This window comes from Mustela putorius, unplaced genomic scaffold, assembly GCF_011764305.1.
Source record: "Mustela putorius furo isolate JIRA1106 unplaced genomic scaffold, ASM1176430v1.1 tig00003858_pilon_pilon_pilon, whole genome shotgun sequence".
Classification (NCBI taxonomy): Eukaryota; Metazoa; Chordata; class Mammalia; order Carnivora; family Mustelidae; genus Mustela; species Mustela putorius.
In genome coordinates this window covers 17,359,566-17,386,079 of record NW_025422010.1, presented here as the reverse complement: position 1 = coordinate 17,386,079, position 26,514 = coordinate 17,359,566, and the positions used below count along the sequence as shown (strand labels likewise).

Sequence of the window (26,514 nt, the reverse complement as noted above, 5' to 3'; positions counted from 1 at the left end):
GGTGACTCTGCAGAATAGTTTTTCTGTCATGTCCTAGGGAGCCAGGAGAGGGGAGGGTGTGTCCCGAGGCCCCCGGGACCAGGCTAGAGGTGTAGTGGGATTTGCTTGGACTCGTCAGTGGTAGCTGCGGAAGGAGAGGGTCGGGAGGGGGAAGCCTGGGGAAAGGGACTTCGGATGGACGGTTAGCTTTCAGGGTGCTTCGGGTTTCCCTTAACAGCTTCCGATAGCTTCCCCTTTGCTGCTTTTGGCTCAAACACCCCTTTTGTACCAATTTCAGTTTTATCCCGAGGTAGATTGTGAACTTACTGTTTTCATCAAACGTTCTATTGGGTTTCTACGTCTGAAGAATGATGTTAAGCTTTGAGACTTAGATGAACACAAATACCCGCAGGCGTCATTTCCTTTTAAGCGGCATTTGGCTTTTTTTTTTTTTAATTTTGCTTGAGGCAGGCCAAGGTATTAGCCAGGGATCACATTTTCAGTTAGTTAATGGACCTTGCTGTTCTTAGTCTTTTTCAAAATGGCACCTAAAACGTATGTGGTGACTTCGGTTCGCAGTCAATGTGTGATTCATTGGCCATTCCTAACTCCATCATAATTTCTTTATTGAAGATTCAGCATTTCCAAAGAATGATATGAATCAAAGGAACAGTGTTTAATTTCGATGTGGATTCTTGGTGTTCTAGAATCTTAAACGGAGCGCTTTAATGATTGCTCAACCTCTTTCTAAAGCCAAGATTAACAGCAGAATGGTACTTGAAATATTCTATTTATGCAATGTAGAATTGAGGGGTTATTAATTAAGTGATGGCGATAAATACCAGTGTATGCTAATACTTAAACACACTGGTAGACTCATACAACACCAGCAGCCTCTCTTTGTTCCCCTCAAGAAATACTTGTATTCACCAAACCCTGTATCTTAACATTAAGTTCTGTCTTATACATTTTAACCATATCCTTCCCTTATTTCCAAAATGAGAGAATTGAAGTAGGTTTCTAAGGTTTCTTCTTTGACCTCTCCATATTGAGAATTTATATTTTTCAGGTTCTGCCAAAAAACCCTATATTAAAATAATATTTTAAGTACTATTTCATAAGTGTTAGTAGAAAATTAAATAGATTCATATATGGTTAAGGATAAGTGCTGTTAAAATTAATGGACACCTGTATACCTGGCACAAAGCTAGTATTTTTATACATGTTGCTTTGTTTTAACCTTCAGCATAACCTGTGACACCAGTATAATTCTCTTTGATGGATAAACAAAAAGTTTAAGTAACTTGCTCATGGTGACACAGCTAAATTAATTTCAGATAGGTTCCTCCTCATTATTTCTAGTACTGTTTTAGTTTAATCTTTTGCTTGTACATTGTTCTCTGTTCCTAGTTTATTTCAAAATTACAGTTGTGTCCTCTTCAAACCCATTTTTGCCAGCTGCTGCTAGAACATTCTGATGTTCAAACCAGACTAAAGTGGCGTTTATGAAAACCTTTCACAGATACTGCATTTCTCTAACATAAAACCCAAAGCCTGTATGTTTTAGCATGACATGTTATCTTTTGTGACTTTCTCCTTGGTCAGCTTCCAGTTTCAGTTTCCTCCCCCCTCTCTCAGGGAATTACTTAAATCTCAGAGCACAAAATGCAGTTTTATGCTTTTGATGTTTTTCTTATCTTTTCCAGGAATGCTTATCTTTAGGCTAACACTTAATTTTTTCTTTGAGACTCAACTCAGAGAGAAGTTACAACTTCCTCCAGGCAGTCTTTCACTCATGAAGCATTCCTTTGTGATCCTCTAACATTTATAATATTTATATTTATATTTATATTATATTATTAATTATTTTTACCTTTTCTCCCCCTTTTCTCTCTTTTATTAGATTCTAAGTTCATAGAATCTTCCTAGAGCTTGTTCTGGGGCTTATTGAATGAATGTTAAACACATTAATTGAACTAGTGAAGGAGTTGGGATTTGGAGTAAGGATTAGTTTTTCATATTTTGGTTTTATTGGAAAAACAGACAACTCTTGTGAGATTCTTATTTGAGTAGGTATGAAGTTTTCAGTGGCAAGCTATGTATATTGTGTTTACTTACTTTTATGTTATTTCAAAAGTTAGGTATTTCATGAGGCCAATAGACTTTTTTTATTATATGGTAAAATATATGTAACCAAAAATGTACTGCTTAAACCATTTTTAAGTGTACATTTTTGGCATTAAGTACATTCATATTGTTGTGTAACTGTCCTCACCATCCACCTTCAGAGCTTTTTCATGTACCTACACTGAAATTCTGTACCCATTGAACAATAACTCTCCATTTCCTCTTCCTTCCAGCCTCCTGGCAACCACTATCCTACTTTCTGTCTATGAATTTGACCACTGTAGGTACCTCACATAAGGGAAATCATAATGTTTGACTTTTGGCATCTGGCTTACTTTGTTTAGCATAATGTCTCCAAGGTTCATCCATGTGATGTATAGTATGTATAAGAATTTCATTACTTTTTAAGGCTGAATAATATCCATTGTAGGTCTGTACCACATTTTGTTTATCTGTTAATGGACACTTGGTTCACTCACATCTTTGAGTCTTTTGGGAATAATGCACTATGAACAGGGGTATACAGATAGCAGTTTGAGTCCCTGCTTCATACTTTTGAGTATATACTTAGAAATGGAATTCCTGGATCATATGGTAAGTTTAATTTTTTGAGGAACGACCATACTTTTTTCTGCAGTGGCTGTACTGTTTTATATTCCCATCAGGAATGTTCAAGGGTTCTAGTTTTTCTACATTGTCACCAGCACATGATGTTTTCTTCTTTGTTGGCTTCTTTTTTTTAATAGCCATCTAAATGACTGAAGAAAGATTTCTGTATTTTTTTAATTTTGAAATTTCTGCATCTTTTGATTTTTGGATTTTTTTTTTTTTAAAGATTTTATTTATTTATTTGACAGACAGAGATCTCAAGTAGGTGGAGAGGCAGGCAGAGAGAGAGAGGAGGAAGCAGGCTCCCCACTGAGCAGAGAGCCCGATGTGGGGCTCCATCCCAGGACCCTGGGATCATGACCTGAGCCGAAGGCAGAGGCTTTAACCCACTGAGCCACCCAGGTGCCCCTAATATTTGACCACCTCTTGCATAGGAACCATACCTTTCAATTCTCCCATGGAACCTTTCTTCTTTAAATTCAGAGTCTGCATTCCTACACCTGTTTTAAATATGCTTTATTTTATTTTATTTTTTAAAATATGCCTTATTTTTATAAATGAAAAAAATAAATTATGGTTTTGTTTGCAGTTACTGTGAAATGGGGAAAGGAGAAATTTGAAGGTGTAGAATTGAACACTGATGAACCTCCAATGGTGTTCAAGGCTCAGCTTTTTGCACTCACTGGTGTCCAGCCGGCCAGACAGAAAGTTATGGTGAAAGGAGGAACATTGAAGGTAAAATTTAGTCCAAATTTTCATTATATACAATATATAATTAGTGGAAACAAATACCAGAAAATGTAGCATTTGAGGTATATATATTTTTTAATTTGTTGAGAGTGTATAGTCTGTGAATTTAAAACTTTCTTATTCATGTTTGTGTAGAAAGGAACACTGTAGCCATTTCAAAGAACTATATTATAGAAGCATCATTAAAGTTTTTATTTTAAAATGCATTGTATCACTGAATACTCATAGGAGTCAGGGGAGTTGGGAATTTCCATTTATCTCTGTTGTTTGGATTTTTTTCCTGGTGAGGGTGTGTTAAAAATATTTTGTTTAGATTAATATAAAAATGTATACACCTTTAGTAGTTTTCTGTTATGGGGTGGAGAAAATTTTATCTCTTAAAAATATGGGACAATATGGTAGATTAAAAAAAAAAGACTACAGAAGGTATTTTTGTACATGCATTCAAATGTTGAAATTCAGAATAGTTCAACATCTTTACCAAAGCCTCGTTTCTGGAATACTGTAAAACTTAATTTTTTTGGCCTGTTTCATATTCTACTCATTGAAAAAGGGCTCTTATCACTTAGGGAGTAATTGCTATGTAAAACCTGTTTGGAGGTAGGAGAAAATATTTCTGTTAAAAGAGAGAGCAAACATAATTTTTCCTTTAGTTTCCTTGGGATGGTCATATTGACTACAGTTAGGAATCTAAGCTTCCTGGTGTCATTGGTGATGGGCCACAAAAACATGCAAGTATTACTATTTGTAAAACTATGGAAGTATAGTTTTAAAAAGACAATACCCTCAAGAGTTAGGTGTGAAATGCCAAGAGCTATAGTTAACTTTAGAGATGTGGCTTGATTGCCCCTGTCAGGTGGGCAGTGAAATTGATGTTGGTGAAGAAAACATTGTTTCCCCTCCAAGTTGCATTATGAGCTTTTTAGTCATTAGTGGCTCGATAACTGAATTTGTGATGAGCTGTATACTGGTGGTGTGCTATGGAGAATTACAGAGAAATAGTAATTAAATGAAATTGACTACTAATAGTAATCACTTACAGAATAATTATTTTGTGCCAGGCTTTTATTTTCTTTAATTCTCAACTCTGTATATTGGAAAAATGAGAATAAATGTATTTTATAATTTAATAAATGAGAAAACTTAGCATCAGACAGATTTAAGTAACGTATAGCAGGTTACCAGAAGAGCATGTGATTTACAAGCCAAGCAAATATCGGTTCATTTTTTCAGCTTTGTGTGACCTCAGATAAGGGAACTGAGGGAGCATGTATATAGTTATCATTCCTTTTGATTAATAGAAATGGACCTTAAACTGAGAAGGATATTTAGGAAGTTACTGTTGCACTTTGAAGCATGAAAGAAAAAATTGGCACTACTAAAGGGAAGTATATTGGGTGCCTGGCATTTTGTCTGAAAAAGAAGTTATGTGGAAATGACGTTATTCTGTGAAGGTAAAGAGTTTAGCTGCAGTATGCGGTAGGCCAAGATGTCTGGGGGCAAATCATGGCATTAAAAAAATTGTTTTAATTGAGTATATTGAAGTGAAAATATTTAATTACTTCATAGATGTGAAATTTGGGACTTGAAAAAAACATTTGTGGACACAGCAGATGTCATGAAGGGTAGTTTGCTTCTGGTATTCCTGGTATAATTTTTAATAGCACTTTAATTCTTAAGAATCTGCTTTGAAAAAAAAAAGAAAAAAAAAGAATCTCCTGCTTTAGACAGTAAATTATATAATCATTGTAATTATATTTAGACCTTATTTCATAAGTTACTCTTAATTCCTGTCACATAAGCTAATTACTAGTTTTGCTGGGTGCATACATATAACAAACATGGAGAAAAATTAGTATCTATCATCAAGGTTTAGTATAGTCAGGTTTATTGTTTAGATTGTGTCTTTGGTAGTTTAAGCAATTGTTTTTTTGAAATTATTAACAGATAATGTATTATTTGTTTCAGGGGTACAGGTCTGTGACTCTTCAGTCTTAACACAATTCACAGCACTCACCATAGCATATACCCTCCCCAGTGTTCATAACCCAGCCACTCTATCTTCCCCACTTTGCCACCCCCCAGCAACCCTCAGTTTGTTTCCTGAGATTGAGTCTCCTAAGGTTTGTCTCCCTCTTGGTCCCCTTTTATTTTCATTTTTTCTCCCCCCCCCCACAAGCCCCCAGTGTAGTTAAAGCAATTATAAGACTTACTGACTGTAACACTGCATTTAAAACAAAATACTTTTGATTATAGTAATTTTAAGTAAAAATTACTTTTTTTAATAAGTAATTTTTTAAATAAAATTATTTTTTAAATAAGTAAAAATCTGCAAAAACATTCTATTTTGGAGTAGCTTAAAATTCATTGATTATTAGAATATGTTCAGATTATACAGGGGTGGTTAAATGTTTTTCATTTGTTTTTAAAACAGGATGATGATTGGGGAAACCTCAAAATAAAAAATGTAAGTATTATCCTAAGAGCATTTACTATAATTCAGTTTCTTAATTATTATATACAAATGTGTTGCAGATGCTTTTTTTCCATAGATGTATCCAGTGGAACACCAGCACTATTTATTGAAAATACTCTTTTTCCGATTGACTTGTCTTGGGAGAATCCATGGCAGATTTACTTTTGGATTCCTCTTTCATTGATATTGATATATCCTCTTTCATGCTAGTACACATATGTCTTAGTGATTAAAGCTTTTAATAAGTCTTGAAATGAGATAGCATAAGTTCTCCAACTTCTGCAAGAATATTTTAGCTTTGCATTTCCTTTTGATTTTAGAATAAGTGTCAGTTTTTACAAATGGACTCTTGGAATTTTAAGATCGTATTGGTTCTTTGTTCAGTTTGGGGAAAATGGCCATCTTAACAGTATTTAGTATAGAATCCTTAAAATGATGTACTCTGTTTAGGTCTTTATATTCTCCTAAACTGAGTTTGTAGCTTCTTAGTGTAGGATCTTCATGGTTTTTGTTAGATTCTTTGGACTTAAGGTTTCGTGGCTGTTAAATGATATTTAAAAAAAAATTTTGTTTTCCAGTGTTCATGGGTAGGTTATAAAAATGTAGTTTATTTTCATCCTGTGACCTTGCTAAATTCACTTAATAGTTTCATTAGTTATTTTCTGGATTCCACTGGGGTTTTTTTTTTTATGTACAGGAGCATGTTATCTGCAGATAGAGGTATTTTTACTTCTTCCTTTCCAATCTTTATGACTTTCATTTCTTATTATTGCCTTATTTCCTAGGCTAGGACTTCTTATAATACAATGTTGAATAGAAAGTGGTGAGAATGGTCATCTTTGTCTTATCCTAACTTGTTCACTAGGACTTTTAAAATTACGAATGGCTGTCGAATTTTGTTAAGTTTTAAAAAAGATCATACGATTTTCCTACTTTATTCTGATAGTCTGGTTAATCTCATTGATTTTTTATTCTTCTTTTTTTTTCTTTTTTAAAGATTGTAGTTATTTATTTAACAGGCAGAGAGGCAGGCAGAGAGAGAGGAAGGGAAACAGGCTCTCTGCTGAGCAGAGAGCCGGATGCGGGGCTCCATCCCAGGACTCTGGGATCATGACCTCAGCCGAAGGCAGAGACTTTAACCCACTGAGCCACTTGGGTACCCCCATTTTTAATTTTTTTAAGTGTGTTTATTTATTTATGTATTTGAGAGACAGCGAGAGAGTGCATGAACGAGAGGGAGAAGCAGACTCCCTACCTAGCGGGGAGCCAGATGTAGGGCTCTATCCCAGGACCTGAGATCATGGCCTGAGCGGAAGGCAGACGCTTAACTGACTGAGCTACTCAGGCACCCCTCATTGATTTTTAATTGTTAAATATTGCATTCCTGGGATGTGCAACCCTCAAATTTTTTTTTTGCAGCCCTAATTGTCCTCTTAAAAATTATTATTTTTAAACCCCAAAGAGTTTCATATATATTAGTTTATATCTATTGGCATTTATCATATTAGAAATTAAAACAAATTTTAAAAGTTTATTTAAACAACTTTTTTAAAAAATTTATTTATTTGACAGAGAGAGAGATCACAAGTAGGCAGAGAGGCAGTCAGAGAGAGAGAGAGAGAGGAGGAAGCAGGCTCCCTGCTGAGCAGAGAGCCCGATGTGGGACTCGATCCCAGGACCCTGAGATCATGAACGGAGCCGAAGGCAGTGGCTTAACCCACTGAGCCACCCAGGCGCCCTAAAAAGTTTATTTATTACAAACCCATTATATGTTAATTTTGTATTTTTAAATGTTTCCCTAGAAATATTGGGAAAGGACTGGCAGTGCTCTATATTTTCGCAAATCTCTTGAAAATCTGTCTTAATAGAAGATAATCGAATTCTCATAATTGCTTTTACATTCAGTCTGCTGAGATAAGTTGTTTTAGTTGAGGTATGTGTAATAAATCTGGCCTCACATAGTTTCAAAAAGGAGGTATCTTTTCTGATAAAATAGTGAACATTCATCTTTCATAGTATACCCAGACTCAACATGTAATAGCTAATTATTGGTTAGTTTGTGGTAGAAACCACATCAGTGACTTTTTGTGCATAGAAATCTACTTGGCTATAATTCAAAAGGTGCCAAGTATATAGTGATAGATATAAAATTCAAATTTTCACTCGAAAGCTCTGATTTTGTCATTGGCAACTTTATGTAGTCATTTATTTTTCCTAAAGCAGCAAGCTCACTTCATTTATTTGAGAAATATTGGCTAAATACTTGAGTATAAAAACCCATAATTTGTAGTTTTAAGTAAAATGATACTGAAAAAGTAACAAGTCTATTTGCAACTCATACATTTAACATAAGCTATCCTGAAGAAAATGATCATGTTTTTGATATCAGATGTCTTATTTCTATTGATTATTTTCATATGTGTGTATGTATGTAATTTATTTAGAGAAGGAGTGGGTAGGGGCCGAAAAAGAGAAAGAGAATCTTAAGCAGGCTCTATGCCTAGCAAGAGCCTGACAGGTCTCCATCTCACAACTTTGACATTGTGACCTTAGCCAAAATTGAGTTGGACATCAAACATTGGATGCTTAACCAACAGAGCTACCCAGGTGCCCCATATATCTTTTATTTTTAAGATTTTATTTATTTGACAGAGAGAGCATAAGTAGGCAGAGCAGCAGGCAGAGGGAGAGGGAAAAGCAGGTTTCTGTGACTGAGCAGGGAGCCTAATGCGGGGCTCAATCCCAGGACCCTGGGATCATGACCTGAGCAGAAGACAGATGCTTAACCAACTAAGCCACTCAGGTGCCCCTCCTCTGATATATTTTTAATAGATTTATTTTGCAGAACAGTTTTAGGTTCACAGCAAAGACTGAGTGGAAAAAACAGAGCTTTCCCATATATCCTCTTCCCCACACAGGCAGAAGCCTCCTCCATTACCAACATCTCCTATCAGGATGGCGCATTTGTTATAATTTTTTTTTTTTTTTTAAGATTTTATTTGTCAGAGAGAGAGAGAGTGCAGGCACGTGTGTGAGCACACAAGCAGGGGGCACAGCAGGCAGAGGGAGAAGCAGGCTCCCTGCTGAGCAAGGAGCCCCATGTGGGACTTGATCCTGGGTTCCTGCTTCATGACCTGACCTAAAGGCAACTTAACCAACTGAGCCCCCCCAGGCATCCCACATTTGTTACAATTGATGAACTTATATTGACACCTCATTGTTGCCCAAAGTCCAGGCTTTACGTGAGGATTTACTGTTGGTGTTATACATTCTGTGAGTTTGGACAAATGTATAATGACATGTATTCACCATTATAGTGTCATACAGAGTAGTTTTATTGTCCCCCAAATTCTGTGTGCTCTGCCTTTTCATCCCTTCAACCCCCTGACAACGATTGATATTTTTACTGTCTCCATTGTTTTGCCTTTTTCCAGAGTGTCATGTATTGGGAATCCTACAAGATGTGACCTTTCTTTCACTTAGTAATATGTATTTAAATTTCCTCCATGTCTCTTCATGGCTTATATAGTATAGTTCTTTTTAGTGCTGAATATAGTCCATTTTATGGATGTACCAGAGTTTTATTCACCTGCTGAAGGAGATCTTGGTTGCCAGGAAAATAAGTCTTTTTTGAATGGGAAATTCCCATTTCATAACACAGAATATCACAAAGAAATGTATTCAAAGGTCAAGATTTAATAAAATCAATAATCATTTTTACCAATTTATTTTATATCATTACTTTGATATGTGCTAAACTGTTAAAAATTTTTAGCCTCAAGTGATTTACCACCAGTAGTGCAGATGTCAGCACTGAAAAAGGGACAGTAACGTCGTAGTATTATGAAAATAGGTTTGACCTTGCTGGCTCTGTAAAAGAATCTCAGAGACCAGTAGGGGTTCACAAACACTTTGAGAACTGGGACAAACCCACTGAGTCATGATTTATTTATCTCCTTTATACATTGCTGGATTTAATTTTCTCATTTAAAAAATAAAGATATTTGTATATATGTTCATGAGAGGTATTAATATTTTTATTTGGGAATGTATTGCCCTTTCTTTTCTAAATGAGTTTGTGTAAGATTGGCATTTCTGTAAATACTTGAAATAATTTACTAGTGAATTTTATCTGGACCTGGATTTTCTTTAAGAATTTGATTGATATTTAACTTCTTTAATAGATAAAGGGTATTTAGATTTTCTGTTTTTTATGCCAGTTTTGGTGAATTTTCTCTTTGAGAAAATTTGTTTAAATATATTGAATTTATTGGCATGAAGTTGTTCATAATATCCAGACTGTTCATTAATTATTCTTTTATATCTGTTATCTTTATTTCCCATACCTTCCCATACCTGATAAGTCTTTGGTGTTTTGTTTTTGGTCAGTGTTGCTAAGGATTTATCAATTACTCTTTTCAGTTGTTTACTTTGTTTACTTCATATATTATCCATTTTCCACTTTATTGATATTTACTCTATGTTATTTTCTTTTCTACATTTGGTTTAAATTGCTTCATTTTCTTTTTAAAGTGTGTGCTTAAATCATTGATTTTTTTTAATACCTTCTTTCCTTATGTAGACACTTAAAATTATTATTTTCTGTTTAATCACTTGTAGTTGTAGCCACAACTTTAGATGTGCTCTGTTTTTATTATGCAGTTAAATATTTTCTTATGTTGTGGGTGTTTTTTTGATTTAGTTTTTTGCTCTTTTACCTATACATTATTTAGAATTATGTTGTTTCATCTCCAATTATTTGGGCCTTTTTCTAATACATTTCTGTTACATATTTCTCATTTGGTTCTGTGTAGTCCCAGAACATACCAATGTTATTTTGGTCATCTGAGTTTATTGCTCATTTTTAATGGACTGTATATAGCCCAGAAAGCCTAAAATGTTTATTATGTGGTCCTTAATAGGAAAAGTTTGCTGACTCTTGGTATAAGGGTACTAAGATGATGACTTTGAGCCACTCCTCTAGGATTTATATTACATATCTTTAATCATCCTCTGCCTTAAATAACAAATGACTTCAGGTATAGTATAAGATTCTTAAAATAGTATGTTTCCATTTCCCTGGTCCTTGGTGCTATTGTTGTCATACAGTTTACTTCCACATGTTAGAAATCTTATACTTCATTCCTATTTTTGCCTTAAATAGTCATTTATTATTTAAAGAGAGTAAAAATGTTTAAAACTCATTTACCATTTTTGGCATTCTTCCTTTGGATGCAAATATAGATTTCCATCAGATACCATTTTCTTCTGCTTCAAGAACTTACACGTTTCTTACAGAGCATGTCTATGAATTTTCTCTACTTTTGTTTTTCTGAAAAGCTCTTTATTTCACCTTTATTTTTGAAAGACATATTTGATAGGTATAGATTTCAAGATTAACACTTTTTCTTTGAATACATGAAAAATGTCTTCTGATCTGCATAGTTTTCATTCTTAATTCCTTTACATATAGTATGTCTTGTTCCTCCTGATGCTTTTTAGATTGCTTTTTAATGATTTAATTACATGTCTTGGAGAGGTTTGCTTATATTTATTCTGTTTGAGTTTCTTGGATTTGTGAGTTTATAGTTTTTATTAAATTTGGAAAATTTTATCTATTTAAGGTTGTTTTCTATGTGCCCTTCTCTCTCCTCTTTTTTGAGACTACAATTCCATATATTGGGTAGTTTTGTCATTGTAAAATTTTGGTCCCTTTTATGTGTGTGTGTGTGCACGCATGTTCATCTGTTAATGGATATTTTTGTTTCTACTTTTTGACTGTTATGAACAGAACTGCTGGGAACCTTCATTTTTGTAGATGCACATTTTCCTTTTCCTTGAATAAATAACCTGTGAGTGAAATTGCTGTGTCTTATGGTTAAGAATGTGTTTAACTTTGTAAGAAACTGCCAAATACTTTCTAAAGTGATGGTTATACCATTCTACATTCTTATGAATGGTATATGATAGATCCAGTTGTTCTGCCATCACAGCATTTGACTGTTGTCAGTCATTTTTGTTTTAGTCATTCTGGTGGGTGTGTAGTGATACTTCCTTATGGTTTTAGTTTACATTTATATGATGACTGATGGTATTGAATGCTTTAACCTTATTGGCACCTTTTATATCTTTTTGTGAAACGTCTGTTCAGATCTTTATGTATTTTTAAATGGGTTATTTTCTTACTTGCATATAAAGAATACCTACTGGGATCAAGTCTTTTGTGAGATATATCTGCTGTGATACTTTCTTTCAGTTTTTGATTTTTTTGTCTTTTTAAAAATGTTTTTTTGAGTAGAAATTTTAAATTTTGTTCAAGTATCACTTATCAGGTTTCTTTCTTTTATGGTTTTGACTGTTTGTATCCCATCTAAGAAATCTTTGCCTGTGTCAAGGTCACAAGAGACTTCGGTTTTCTGAAACTTTTACAAGTTTTATCTTTTATACTTAGGTATATCATCTGTTTTGAGCAGACTCTTGTGTTTGTTGTTAAGCAGTGGTTAAGGTTTATTGTTTTCATATGAGTGTTCAGTTGTATGAGCACATCTAAGTCTGTTTCTGGATTTTGTTCTGTTGATTTGTATATGTACCTTTACACCAGTACCCACTCCCCACCGTCTTGATTATTCAAGACTTGAAATCAAGCAGTAGAAGTCCAGATTGTTGTTCTTTTCCAACACTTACTGGCTATTCTAAAGTCTTTGCATGTCCTTTGGACATTTGAGATTCAGTTCATTTTCTACAAGAGTCTTCTGGGATTTTGATTGGAATTACATTGATACTATATATCAAACTGGGATGTCTTTAAAAAAATTTTTTTTTTTAATTTATTTATTTGACAGAGATCACAGGTAGGCACAGAGGCAGGCAGAGAGAGAGAGGAAGGGAAGCAGGCTCCCCGCTGAGCAGAGAGCCCAATATGGGGCTCGATCCCAGGACCCTGGGATCATGACCTGAGCCGAAGGCAGAGGCTTTAACCCACTGAGCCACCAAGGTGCCCCTTTAAAAAAATTTTTTTAAACATTTTTCTATTTTGAGAGAGAACTTGTATGCATGAGTGGCGGGGGAGGAGCAGTGGCATTGGGAGAGGGGAAGAGAATCTTAAGCAGGCTTCATGCCCAGCATGGAGCCCCATGTCGGGCTTGATCTCACAACCCTGAGATAGTGACCTGAGCCCAAATCAAGAGTCGGATGCTTAACTGACGGAGAGCCAGCTAGGGACCCCCAAATTAGGACATCTTGAATCTCCTGAAAAAAATTTCCCACAACAATGTTTTATATATATTTTTTCTTTTGTTTTAAAGATTTTATGTATTGAGAACAGAAGTATGTGCTTGAGTGGGGGGCAGAGGAGAGAGAAGCAGACTCCCTGCCAAGCAGACTCCCTGCCCGATGCAGGGCTTGATCCCAGGACCCTGGGATCATGACCTGAGCCAAAGGCAGACATTTCACGTACTGAACCACCCAGGGGCCCTGTTTTTTTTTTTCTTTTTTTAAAGATCTTTTTATTTGAGAGAGAGAATATGTATACACATGCATGTGCATCAGGGGAGGGGCAAAGGGAGAAAATCTTCAAGCAGACTCCTTGCTGAGCATGGAGCCCAACAAGGGGCTTGATCTCAAAACCCATGAGCTAATGACCTGAGCTGAAACTAAGAGTTGGATGCTTAATTAGCTGAGCCACTCAGGCACCATTTTATTTTCAGTACAGGATCGTACTTTTTTTAAATGTCATAAAGTATTTCATGGTATTTGATGCTATCATAAATGGCATTTTTCAAATCTCATTTTCCAGTTATTTATTGCTAACATATACAAATAGAATTAATTATTGTATATTGATCTTGTATCCTGTGATTTTGTTGATTTTTACATATTAGTGTTTAGGATTATGTAGGTAGGATACAATCATCTTGAAATAAGAATGGTTTTATTTTTTCCTTTTTAATCTGCATGCCTTTTATTTCTTTTTTTTTCCCCTTGCTTTACACCGGTTAGGATGTTCAGCACAATGTTGAGTAGAAGTGGTTGACATTGTACACATCATTGTTTTTTTTCCTGATCCTGGGAGAAAAATCTCCAGTTTTTGTTGGAGTTGTTTTATAGATGTTCATCATTAGTTTGAGGAAGTTCTCTATTTGTAATTCGCTGAGAATTTTTGTTCATGAATGGGAGTTGAATTTTTCAAATACTTTTTCCATATCTATTGCAAGTATCATTTTTTTCCCTTTAATCTGTTAATGTGGTGAAATAAATACATCGACTCTTAAATAGTAAACCAACCTTTCATTCTTGAATTTGGGTAGTTCTATACAGTCATGTAACTACCACAACAATCAAGATAGAGAAGTTTTATCATTCTGAAAAGTTTCCTTGTGCCCCTTTGGATATAAGCAGGGGACCTTTGGCTTGAAGCAGCCACCTCAGTACTTTTTTTTTTTAAACTGTTGCTGATTTTTAGTATTGACAAGAGTTGTGTGCCTTCACCACAATCTAATTTTAGAACATTTCCATCACCCCAGAAAGAAATAGGTGTCTGTTTAAAGTCACTCCCTCTTCCCACCTTTAGCCTTAGTAATTGCTAGTCTGCCTTGTGTCTGTAGATTTACCTTTTCTGGCAAATACAAGCATACAATATGTTTTATTTTTCTGTGTCTGGCTTCTTTCATTGGACATAAGCATTATCAATGTCTGAGCATTTTTATGAAATGAAATTTTTTTTAAAACAGGGTATGACTCTACTAATGATGGGGTCAGCAGATGCTCTTCCTGAGGAACCCTCAGCTAAAACTGTCTTTGTAGAAGACATGACAGAAGAACAGTTAGCATCTGCGGTAAGATATAACCACGTTTTGTATAAAAATGATTGCTACAGGTACTAAGATGCCTTTCACAAAGTAGCATCTATACGTTTTAAAGGTTTGGGACGCCTGGGTAGCTCAGTCGGTTAAGCGTCTGACTCTTGATTTCAGCTCAGGTCATGATATCAGGGTTGTGGAATCAAGCCCTATGATGGGCTCCACCTCTAAGAAGAGTCTGCTTGAGATTCTCTCCCTCTTCCTTTGTCCCTTCCCCTGCTCAAGTGCCACACTGTCTCTCTAAAATAAATAAATCTTTTAAAAAAATAAGTGTTTTGAAGATTTAATTGGTAATATCAAGATATATGTTCTTGTTTATTTTGAAGATCTTATTAGAGCACATGGGTGAGTTGTGTGGGGCAGGGGAGAGGGAGAGAAAATCTCCAGCAGTTTCCACAATGAACGTGGAGCTCCTGGGGCTCCCCAAGATGTATGTTTTTAAAACTAAAAGGTTTTATTTTTGAAATTGGCTTGAGGAGTCCTGATATAATTGGATAATTCAGTGCAAAGTCAATTAGTGTCTTTAATAAATAAGTGTTGGGCAGTGCTAACAGTACTATTATTTTATGGGAAAAAAGGCTTTCAATATTTTTAAGAAGGGAATTAAAACCATGTCAACATAATGCAAGTGAACATTTCTGTTAGGAGTATAAAACTTTTACTTATGGGTAAAGTTGGAATATAAATTGGTATGAGTTGGCAAATTACACTTCGAAGTGTGAACTTTAGTGATTTTATATATGCTCTGTCATTTTATAAAAATGTTTTAATCCATGTCCTTTTCAGATGGAATTACCATGTGGATTGACAAACCTTGGTAACACTTGCTACATGAATGCTACAGTTCAATGTATTCGTTCTGTGCCTGAACTCAAAGATGCCCTTAAAAGGTAAGACAGAAGATAAATGGGAGTCCTTTTGGTGGGGGGTAAGGGACACTCACATTTTGATGAGTAGTGTTTTGTGTATAAATGTGGGTATAATTTTTTAGCAACTTGACTGAGATACTCCTTTATTGTATAGTTCATCCCTTTATTTTATTTTATTTTTTTAAGATTTTATTTATTTATTTGACAGAAATCACAAGTAGGCAGAGAGGCAGGCAGAGAGAGAGAGGAGGAAGCAGGCTCCCTGCTGAGCAGAGAGCCCGATGTGGGACTTGATCCCAGGACCCTGAGATCATGACCTGAGCCGAAGGCAGCGGCTTAACCACTGAGCCACCCAGGCGCCCCAATATAGTTCATCCCTTTAAAATATTCAGTTCAATGGTCTTTATTCAGCAGGTTGTACAACCATCACAACAGTCTAATTTTAGGATCTTTTCTTCCCCCCACCCACAAAGAAACCTTATATTCACAGGCAGTCACTCATTTTACCATTCTTACCTCCAGCTTTAGGCAACCATTTCCCTACTTTCTATCTTACAGATTTTCCTATTCTGGGCATTTCATATAAATGGAATCATACAATGGGTAACTTTTTGTGACTGGATTCTTTTACTTAGCATAATATTTTCTGGGTTTATTCATATTGTAGTATGTATCAGTACCTTATTCTTTTTTATGTCTGAATTAATAGCCCATTATTAATGAACATACTGCATTTTATTGATCAGTTCATCTGTTAACATTTGATTTGTTTCTAGTTTGTAGCTCCTTTGAGTAATGCTACCATGAACATTCAAGGACAAGTTTTTGTGCAGACCAGTTTTTTTTCATTTCTTTTGGCTATGAGTGGCTTGCTTGACCACGTAGTAACTATGTTAAACAACATTTTGAGGAACTATCAAACCTGCTAGGCACCATTTTATCACCAATGTAAGGGAGTTCCAATTTCTCCACCTCCATGCCAATATTGTTATTGTATGTCTTTGATTATAGTCATCCTAAGGGTAAAATCGTCTCTCATTTGTAGTTGTCTTTTGCATTTACATCATGACTAGTGATGTTGAGCATCCTTTCATGTGCTTACTGGCATGTATATCTTTGGAGAGATGTCTGTTTAAATCCTTTGCCTGTGTTTTAAATGGTTCATCTTTTTGTTATTCAGTTCTAAGTGTTCTTTATATATTCTGGATATAAGTCCTTTTTCACATAGATAATTTATAAATTTTTCATTTTGTGAGTTGTCTTCACTTTTTTTTTTTTAAAGACTTTATTTATTATTTATTTGACAGACAGAGATCACAAGTAGGCAGAGAGGCAGGTAGAGAGAGAGAGGAAGGGAAGCAGGCTCGCTGCTGAGCAGAGAACCCGATGCAGGGCTTGATCCCAAGACCCTGGGATCATGACCTGAGCCGAAGGCAGAGGCTTTAACCCACTGAGCCACCCAGGCGCCCCTTGTCTTCACTTTCTTGATGCTGTTTTGTAACACAAAAGTTTTTATTTTTGATTAATTTAATATTTGTGTTTTGTGTGTGTATATCTTACGGGTGAAACTATTGACTAATCCTAGGTCACAAATATTTACTTCTATTTTGTTAAGAGTTTTAAGCTCTTAAATTTAGGTCTCTGACCCATTTTTATTCTGATCCATTTTCAGTTAATTTTTATGTATAGTCGGGGGTTGGTAGTTGATATTCCATCCCATTCTTTTGCAAACTGATATCTAGTTTTTCAAGCACCACTTGTTGAAGACTACTCTTTTCCCTGTGGAATTGCGTTAGCACCTTTTAAAAATCATTTGATAATTTTTATACATCATAAGATGTATGTGATAAGATTTATTTCTGGACTCTCAGTTCTAGTTTAGAAATAAATACATTGATTTGTATTGATTTGTCCTAATGCTAGTGAGTAATGATTTTACAAAGAAGTAAAACTTTGTTTTATACCATATATAAAAGTAAAAAGAATAAACAATTATCCATGTTTTGAAAGCCTGTGAAAGTCTATAAATGAGAATCACTTCTCGGTGAGTCTAAATATGTAACTTAAAAATATAGAACTGAATTCTGACTAAATTTATTGCAACTGTCTTGATATATGCACTGTCACTTCTTAGTGTAAGTTAGAGTTGTAAACTGCAGTTTGGATTCTTAGCCAGCTTTGTGAATGTTGATTTTTTTTTTTTTTTTTTTTTTTTTTTCTTAGTGGCTTGGGAAATGCTTTGATAGAACTGAGCAGTAGAGAGGAGAGAGAAGGATTATATAGAAACCTGAGAGTAACTGAAGGTTTTCTGAATTTCTCTAAAGTGGATAGTTGTCAAGTACTTAGGAAATTGCCTAGATTGTAGCTGATGTACTTATTAGTGTACAAGACACAGGACCTGTCTTCCAGGCACTTAACGGTCTTAATTGAGAAAGGCCTTCAAGTTTGGTACTGTTTCAGAACTACTTTGTAGGGAAATGTTAAAGCCAAAGTTATTTTTCCTCAGGGGTTTGTAGTTATTTCTCCACTATTTTCCTATGCGGCTAGTTACTGATAAAAGATCTAGTATCAGTTTTATTTCTTATTCTTTTCTGTTAATAACTTTTAGGGTTTTTCCTTTATTTTTGTTTTTCATGGTTTTCCAATAGGGTAGGTGTGGGATTTTCTTTTTTATCTTATTTAGTGCTGAGTGAGCACTTTTTCTTTTTCTTTTTTTTTAAAAGATTTTATTTATTTATTTTAGAGAGGGAAAGAGAGAGAGAGTGCGAATGGATGGGCAGGAAAGGGGGGCAGAGAGAGAAGCAGACTCTTCACGGAGCAGGGAGGCCAATGTGGGACTCTGTCCCAGGACCCTGGGATTGTGATTTGACCCTGACACTTAACCGGCTGAGCTACCTAGGTTCCCTGAGTAAGCCCTTTCATTCTGAGGACTCTTGTCTTAAATTTTGGACATTCTTGATTCTTGTTGAGAGAAAGCTTCTCTATTTTATATAGCTTCCCTGATATTCTGAATAGTAGAATTTCTGGATCTATTTTTCACATTTCTTTTTTTTCCTTTGCACTTTTATTTTTTTATTTTTATGTGCTGTGTTCCAGAAGAGTGTGTCAGTTCGATTGTACATTTCACTGATTTGTGCATTAGCTTTGTTTCACAGCTTCTTATTTATCACAACCTTCTTTTCTTTAATCTCCTGTTCTTAATTTTGGATGATTCCTGCTTTTATTTCTCTGAGGCTCTGTAGTACTCTTCTTACCTCCCTCCTACCCAGCCAATTTGGTCCTTTCGATTTCAGCTGTTCTCTTGAGATGTTAAGGATTGATCTCGTATTTGTTTGAAGATTGTGTACTTAGGCAACCATGTCCCAATTGCAAATGATCTAATGAGCAGCTTGTTGGGCCCCTCCCTGCCCTAGAAGGTGGCTACTTGGGAGAGACTAGCCCTTTTTCCAAGACTTCCTCTGTACTTTTTTCACCTGGGATACCTTCTAGCTTCTATTCGAAAGAGAACTCTTCCATGTTTTGGAGTTATTTCTCTGAGTTTTGTATAATAAGCAGGGGAAATTTCATCCTGTTGATTCAGTGTTCTTGAAACCAGATGAAGTATTTTTTGAATGCTTAGATTTTACAAGAGGTTGGAAACCATTGTACTTAACTAACTTAATACAAGAGGACATGGATGGGGTTGTATGTCTTTGGAGAAATGGCACTAACTGATAAAATAGGAATGAAGAAGAGAGGAAAATTTCCATGGAAGATGTTTTACAACTGGTGGTGCTGAAGCTTATGCTTAAATACTTAAGGATTTTTATTTGGCAGGTTCTGGAGAGTAGGATATATGTTATAAAGGCTAGAAAGGAAATAGACTGGGTTAGCTGAAGAGGCAATGATGGCCAGGAACCAGAGCTGCAGGTAAAATCTGATTTGGTTGATGCTGCCCAATAGTGGAACCTCATGATAATGTAGGAGTTCTGAATTTAGAACTTAAAGTGAAAAGTGTATATAATAAAAATTACCCTTAAATTCTGTGAGTTACGAAAAACAGTATCTCGTGGACATTTTTTTATCTTACTGGAGATTGGCAAGGCACCTTTTGGGAAGTACCACATAGTTTTTTCATTAGCAATTACTAGGTTGTTATTTTACTTGCATTTTCAGATTTGTATAGGAATGATCTGTTCTTGATAGAACTTAACTATAAAATTGGTTGGACCCAACCTTTTTTTTTTTTTTTTTTTTTTGCGTTTTAAATGTACATTTTCTGTGTCTTTTAGGGTCAGTTTTTTAAATTTGTTTTCCTATGAATTTGTCCTTAATGTCTTTAAGATATTTTAGCATAAGAGTTCTCTATTTTGGACCTGTATTTTCCCCTATTTTCACTTCTTATTTGCTAGATATATAGAAATTTATACATACAAATTTACCATTGCCAGAGGTTTGTATATTTTATTTTTCACAGAAATCAGTTAGTAGGTTTATTCAGTCAGTTCTTTTCATTGTCTGACTATCCTTTTTTTGTTTGTTTTGATTTATTTGTTTTCCTTAGGCTGTTTTATTTTAAGTTGTATGCTTAGATCATTTATTTGTTCTTTTGTACTAATGAAAGTATTTAGTTTTGAGTGTTGGCCTCTATTCCCTATTCATTAGATGAGGCTGTTCAGATATGTTTTTTTTTAAAGACTGTAAAAGCTCTTCCTTTTGACCCCCAATTTTCTAATTTAACAGACATTAACATACAAAAAAGAATACAAACGAACTATCCTAGAGTGAACACATCTGTGTAACCAATACAAACAGAACCCTATGGGCTTCTAAAAATCCCCTCACGACTCTCCCTTCCTGATTGCTACTCCACCTTTCTGTTCAAAATTGTTAATACTAGTGTGGCTTTTAACCTCATGGATTAATTTTGCCTGTTTGGAACGCTTTGTGAACAGAAACATAGATTGTGTTCATTTGGGTCTAGCTCATTATTTTTGGGTAACTGTGTATTTGTAGTTCATTCATATATATGCTGTATAGTATACCATTGTATGCACATACTACCAAATAATTATCCATTTTTCTGTTGATGAATGTTTGGGTTGAGCTGATGTATGATTGATGTGAATATTTCACAGGTGGTAGAGGAGTCAAGGCATACTCTTTTTGTAGGTGATAAAGTATTAGTAGACATTAAGTTGATGAATTATATTCAGATTTTCTATGTCATTACTTAATTTTTATATATTGTTGACTTGATAAAGAGTAGAAAAGGTACCTTTTTTTATGTATTTCTGTTACATCTCTCAGTACTCATGTCAGTTCTTTTACTTTCTAACAGTTATTCTTTGTAAAGTTTAATTGTTAATATTATTTGGTTTATTGGATGGTTTTATTACTTAGAAAATAAATGTTGGTGTAATGAGAGTTTTTTGTGGGGGAATGCTATTAAATCACTCATGATTTTCCATTCTCAGTTATTAAGAAAAAATTATTAGTGTAGCCTTTGCAATAAATGTAGGAATAGTTACTTAGCAGTGTCACCCTGTAACTAGAAGTAAAATCAGTAACAGCAGCAGTTGTGTCATTACGTACTTCACCGATGTTTTGGGATACACTTGCTTTATTGGTACTTCAACTTCAAAAATGCCTTTTAGGTAGTTGTAAACTGAGTGGGAAACTATTAATGATTTTCCCTTTTTAAAAAGAACATATGTAATTTAGACATGAATTGTATATTAAAAATTAAAAAAAAGTCACAGCAATTTCTGAAAGATCTAAATAAACAAAAGAGAAAAACAGAACTTCTTAATTGGATATAATTTAGCATATTTTCTGTGACCTCTTTCATTCTACTTATGTAGCACAGAGGTTTTTTGTTTTTAAATGGAAATATTTACATATAGTAAATATGAAATATCTTGTGTTTGGTGTGATCAGTTTTGATAAGTGCAAATTCTCTGTAACCCATTTTACAAACTGTAGAACATTTCCCTCATCTCAGGATGTTTTTGTACTTGTATCTTTTCCCAGTCCTCATCCCCTCTACCACCCAGCTCTACAAGCAGCTACTGACCTCTTACTAGTTTTGTGCATTCTGGAAGTTAAATGTACAGAGATTTGGCTTAGTTCACCATCATAGTCTTTGAAGTTTATCCATGTTATTGATGGTATGGATAGTTTGGTTGGTCCACGTTATTGCCACTCTTGGTTGATTTCAGTCTTTCTCATTTTAGTCCCTCCAGTGGGTGTTTTCTTTTGTTTTGTTTTTTAAGGCTCTATTTATTTATTTGACAGAGAGGCAGCAAGAAAGGGAACAAAAGCCAGGGGAGAGGGAGAAGCAAGCTTCCTGCTACAGGGAGCTCAGTGAGGGGCTCGATACCAGGACCATGGGATCATGACCTGAGCCAAAGGCAGATGCTTAACTGACTGAGCCACCCAGGTGCCCCTCCACTGGCTGTTTTAATCATAGTGAATAGGCAGTCATTCCCCTACCTCTCAAGTGTTTGATATTATCTGAATGATAATTTCTGATCCTGTGTCATAAGACATTGTATGAGTGAATACTATTGTTTATTTCCTTTGGATGGCCAGTCCTTTGTGCTGTTCTAAATTAAATGAGGATTATAAATTGAAAGTGAATTTAGAAGTCATTTCATAGAAACACTGCAGTATATAGGTAGCTGATGGACTTGAAAATTAAGTGACTTATTTAAGGTTATATAACAAGTGAATGCTGAATGTAGGTGTATTAATTTTGATTTAATGTTTTTGACCTAAGGTTTTTTTCTTATTTCTGAAAGTGTATTTTATTTTCTTTGTAATAATGGACATTAAGAATGTACGTTTTGTTTCACATTGTTTTCAGGAAAAAAAATTTTTTTTTAAATAAGTTAGGATAAAGAATTTCAAGTAGGCTTCATTCATCTAAATTCCCTTTTTTCCTAGTGTTCCTTTTTTGCCCATATAAGGGTTATAGGAATAAAACCAGAAGGAAAGAAGATAAAAGATGGAAACAACTCAGATTAAGTTGCAGTTGAGGGTGTCACTATAAACTCTTTTAATTAATTTCTTTCCTTTTGAGTTTTAGAGTGAATTGAATCCTATTTAATTCTGCCTTAATGTTCCCAGGTATGCAGGTGCCTTGAGAGCTTCAGGGGAAATGGCTTCAGCACAGTATATTACTGCAGGTCAGTATCTTAAATATATGCCTTTCTGATAGGACAGTGTAGTAACAAGAAATGTTACTTTTCACTCAGTTCGTTTAGTAACTTTCAGTTTACAAAAGATATTTTGTAAAACATCTCATTGAAAACTGGAGTACTTATACTTAGTGTTAAGCAACTTAAGGGCCCATTTTATTATTCAAATTATAAACCAATGATGTCTGTTTTTTCTGAAAAATAGTCTGGATTTTTTGGATTAAAATTAATTTTGGCTTTAGGTTCTATTAGTAAAATATATCTCTGGATATACAGAGAGAGGTTTTATTGTAGATACAGTCATTATAAGAGAGCGTCTTAGTGGGTGTTAGTGTAAGGAAATAGTATGAAGTATAAGGAAAAACAAATTCTTAAAGGATAGAAATAACTTATTTCTTCATTACATGAGACCATATATTTTGTCCCCATTTGTTCTGGGCTGGTTTTAAAAATGAATACTCTCAAATCATTAGGTTAGGTTGGTATAGGGTATTTTTATAGCCATGCCTTTCTTGGGGTAGAGGGTAACAGCTTTTTTTAAAAAAATATTTAATTTATTTATTTGACAGAGATCACAAGTAGGCAGAGAGGCAGGCAGAGAGAGAGGAGGAAGCAGGCTCCCCACTGAGCAGAGAGCCTGATGTGGGGCTCGATCCCAAGACCCTGGGATCATGACCTGAGCCGAAGGCAGAGACTTAACCCACTGAGCCACCCAGGTGCCCCAAGGGTAACAGCTTTATGGAGATAAAATTCACATCCCATAAAGTTCACCCACTTAAGTGTGTAATTCAGTGTTATTTTAGTATATGCGGAGCTGTGCAGCCATTACCACAATTTTAGAATGTTTTTGTGGTCTTGAAAAAGAAACTATAACATTTAACACTCAATCTGTTTTCTCCTCACCACTTCCAGCTGTGTGCAACCATTAATCTACTGTCAGTCTCAGTATATTTACCTATTCTGAACTTTTGACATAAATGGAATTATATAGTATGTGGTCTTTTTTGTCTGGCTTCTTTCACTTAGAATGTTTTCAAGGTTCATTGACATTTTAGTATGTATTAGTACTTTTTTTCCTTTTAATTGCTGAGTAAGATTCCATTGTAGGGATATATCACATTCCATTTGTCCTTCCATCCCTGATAGACATGTGGGTGGTTTCTACTTTTTGACTATTACAAGTATTGCTGAAAATTTTTACAAACTTTCCTGTGGACATAATGTTTTTATTTCTCTTGGGTGCATATCTGGGAGTGGAATTGCTGGGCCATATGATAACTATATTTAACTTTTTGAGGAACTGCCAGCCTGTTTTCCAAAGCAGTTGGCATCATTTTATATTTCTCCCATGAATGAGGGTTCCAATTTTTCTTAATAATACTTGGTATTGTCTGTCTTTGATTATAGCCAGCCTAGGGGTGTGAAGTAGTATCTCATTGTGGTCAGCTGTTCATTTGTAATACTATAAACAGTAGGTTTCTTTGTGTCATTTGGAGTTAGAGATTTTCCTTTGACCTTTTTTTCCCGAAAGTAGATTTATTTGTTGAAATGAAGTTTTTAATGAGAAAAATATGATCACTTATACCTAGTTCACTTGATTGCTTGTGTATCTGAGAGTAACTCAGAATGGCAGCAACTTCTCCAGTAACCTATGAGTCTTGTAGTGAAGGGATGAAAGATACTGTTCTTCATTTTTAAATTTTATTCTGTGCTAAATTTAAAATTAGCACAAAGAACAATTCCAGGAATTCACCAATTACAAACTTTTTTTCACGCTGGTTCATCATTCTCTGTAACAGTGTTCTTTTTTTCTGAGCCATTTGAGAGTAAGGTACAGACATCCTGTCTTATTCCTGAATACTTTAGTATGTATTTCCCAAGAAAAAGGACATTCATAACCACAAGACAATCCCCATTTTTCAAAGTCTAGGTAGGAGTTTAACATGGATAAAGTACTCTAAAATACAAATGACGTAAATTTTGTCAGTTGACCCAATATTGCCCGTTATAAAGTTGTTTTTCTATTTTGCTTCGGGATCCAGTTTAGGATCACATATTGATTTGCATTTAGTTGTCATGTCCACCTAGTCTCTTAATGTACAGTGAGTGCATTTTGACTTTTTTATTTCAAACTAATGAAGTACTTTGAGATGCTGTTTATGGTATACATTAAATCTTAAGTCATTTTTTATTTTGAGTAATGTGTACCTTAAAGTGTTACTACAATTTGGGCTTTTCTATTTTAAGAAACATTAGATTGGTAGTGATATAGGATTTTAGCTATTCCTTCTCCCAAAAGTTTTTTTAAAGATTTTATTTATTTGTCAGCACACATGCACACAAGCAGGGGGAGCAGCAGAGGGAGATGGAGAAGCAGACTCTCCATTAAGCAGGGACCCTGATGTGGAACTTGATCCCAGAAAACTGGGATCATGACGAGAGCCATGGCAGATGCTTAACTGACTGAGCCACCGAGGAGTACCCCCAGAATATTTTAAACACCATGTTTAGTTGTCTTATTTGGGAACATTTTATTAAACACTGGCTTTGTGCTGAGATAGTATTTGTGGGTCTTCCATTTATATCATAATGGTAGATAACATTTCACATATTAGTTAATAAAACAAGTCAGGAGAGGCTAGACTAGAATTTTGCTGTACTTGAAGTAAAGGCAAGGTGTGATAGCTAGGAAGTCAGCAGAGGAAAAGTATTCTCAACTCCCAGAGCAGGGCTGTGACTGACGATGAGAATTATGAAGGTGAGAGAAGATGATGGAGGAAAGATTTTGAAGAAGGCAAATTAATTTTGGTTTTTAGCTATCAATAGAGTCATGAAGTATGCTTAACAGATTTTAAAATTTAGGAGTTGAGTAGATGGGAACCAAGTACAGGCTTAAAAGGAGGTAGGTTGAGAGTGGTGACCTGATGACCTGATAATGGCATAGTACCAGAACAGTAACATTAGCCTGTTTGATCTCTAGACAGAGGTTATGTGTTTGCTCTAGTGAATGAATATGCCCTGCTTTGTTTGGGAAGACAAAGCCTGGCAAGGAGAGAGAGACTGAGGGGTAGGACTCAGAAGTTGTTTATAGTTAGTCATTACATTATAAAGTCTGGTCAGTTCTTCAAGATTTAAAAACAAATTAAAAAAAAATTTTTTTTTAATTTATTTTTTTGACAGAGAGCGAGAAACAGCAAGAGAGGGAACACAAGCAGGGGGAGTAGGAGAGGGAGAAGCAGGCTTACTGCTGAGCAGGGAGCCCAATGTGGTGCTGGATCCCAGGACTCTGGGATCATGACCTGAGCCAAAGGCAGACGTTTAGCTACTGAGCCACCCAGGTGCCCCCAAACATATCTTTTTCTTATTGTGAATTTGACAACTACAGAAGTAGTAGATATACTTAAAAATATTACTCAGCAGTTTTTGTTTGTATTAATCTAGAATTAATATACAGTAACATGTATTACATATGTCATATTAAGTATTAAATATTACATATTAAAGCAGTGTTTGCTTTGTTTTTAAGCCCTTAGAGATTTGTTTGAATCCATGGATAAAACTTCTTCTAGTATTCCACCTATTATTCTACTGCAGTTTTTGCACATGGCTTTTCCACAGTTTGCAGAGAAGGGTGAACAAGGCCAATATCTTCAACAGGTAAACAG

At 35.0% G+C, this 26,514-nt stretch overlaps 1 protein-coding gene across 3 annotated transcripts in view; it reads left to right on the top strand.

Annotated features, from left to right (window-relative positions):
• Positions 1-26,514, top strand: part of USP14 (ubiquitin specific peptidase 14) — a 44,174-nt gene that overhangs the window by 182 nt on the left and 17,478 nt on the right. The window contains exons 2-7 of one of the 3 annotated variants that reach the window (XM_013051441.2): positions 3,305-3,450; positions 5,900-5,932; positions 14,671-14,775; positions 15,586-15,689; positions 22,779-22,837; positions 26,376-26,506. In XM_013051441.2, the coding sequence (XP_012906895.1) occupies positions 3,367-3,450; positions 5,900-5,932; positions 14,671-14,775; positions 15,586-15,689; positions 22,779-22,837; positions 26,376-26,506 (516 nt within the window). In that variant the 5' untranslated portion in view covers positions 3,305-3,366. Of the gene's footprint in view, positions 1-3,288; positions 3,451-5,899; positions 5,933-14,670; positions 14,776-15,585; positions 15,690-22,778; positions 22,838-26,375; positions 26,507-26,514 lie in introns of those variants that run through there. The other 2 variants (XM_004742809.3, XM_004742810.3) reach the window with 2 other exon arrangements.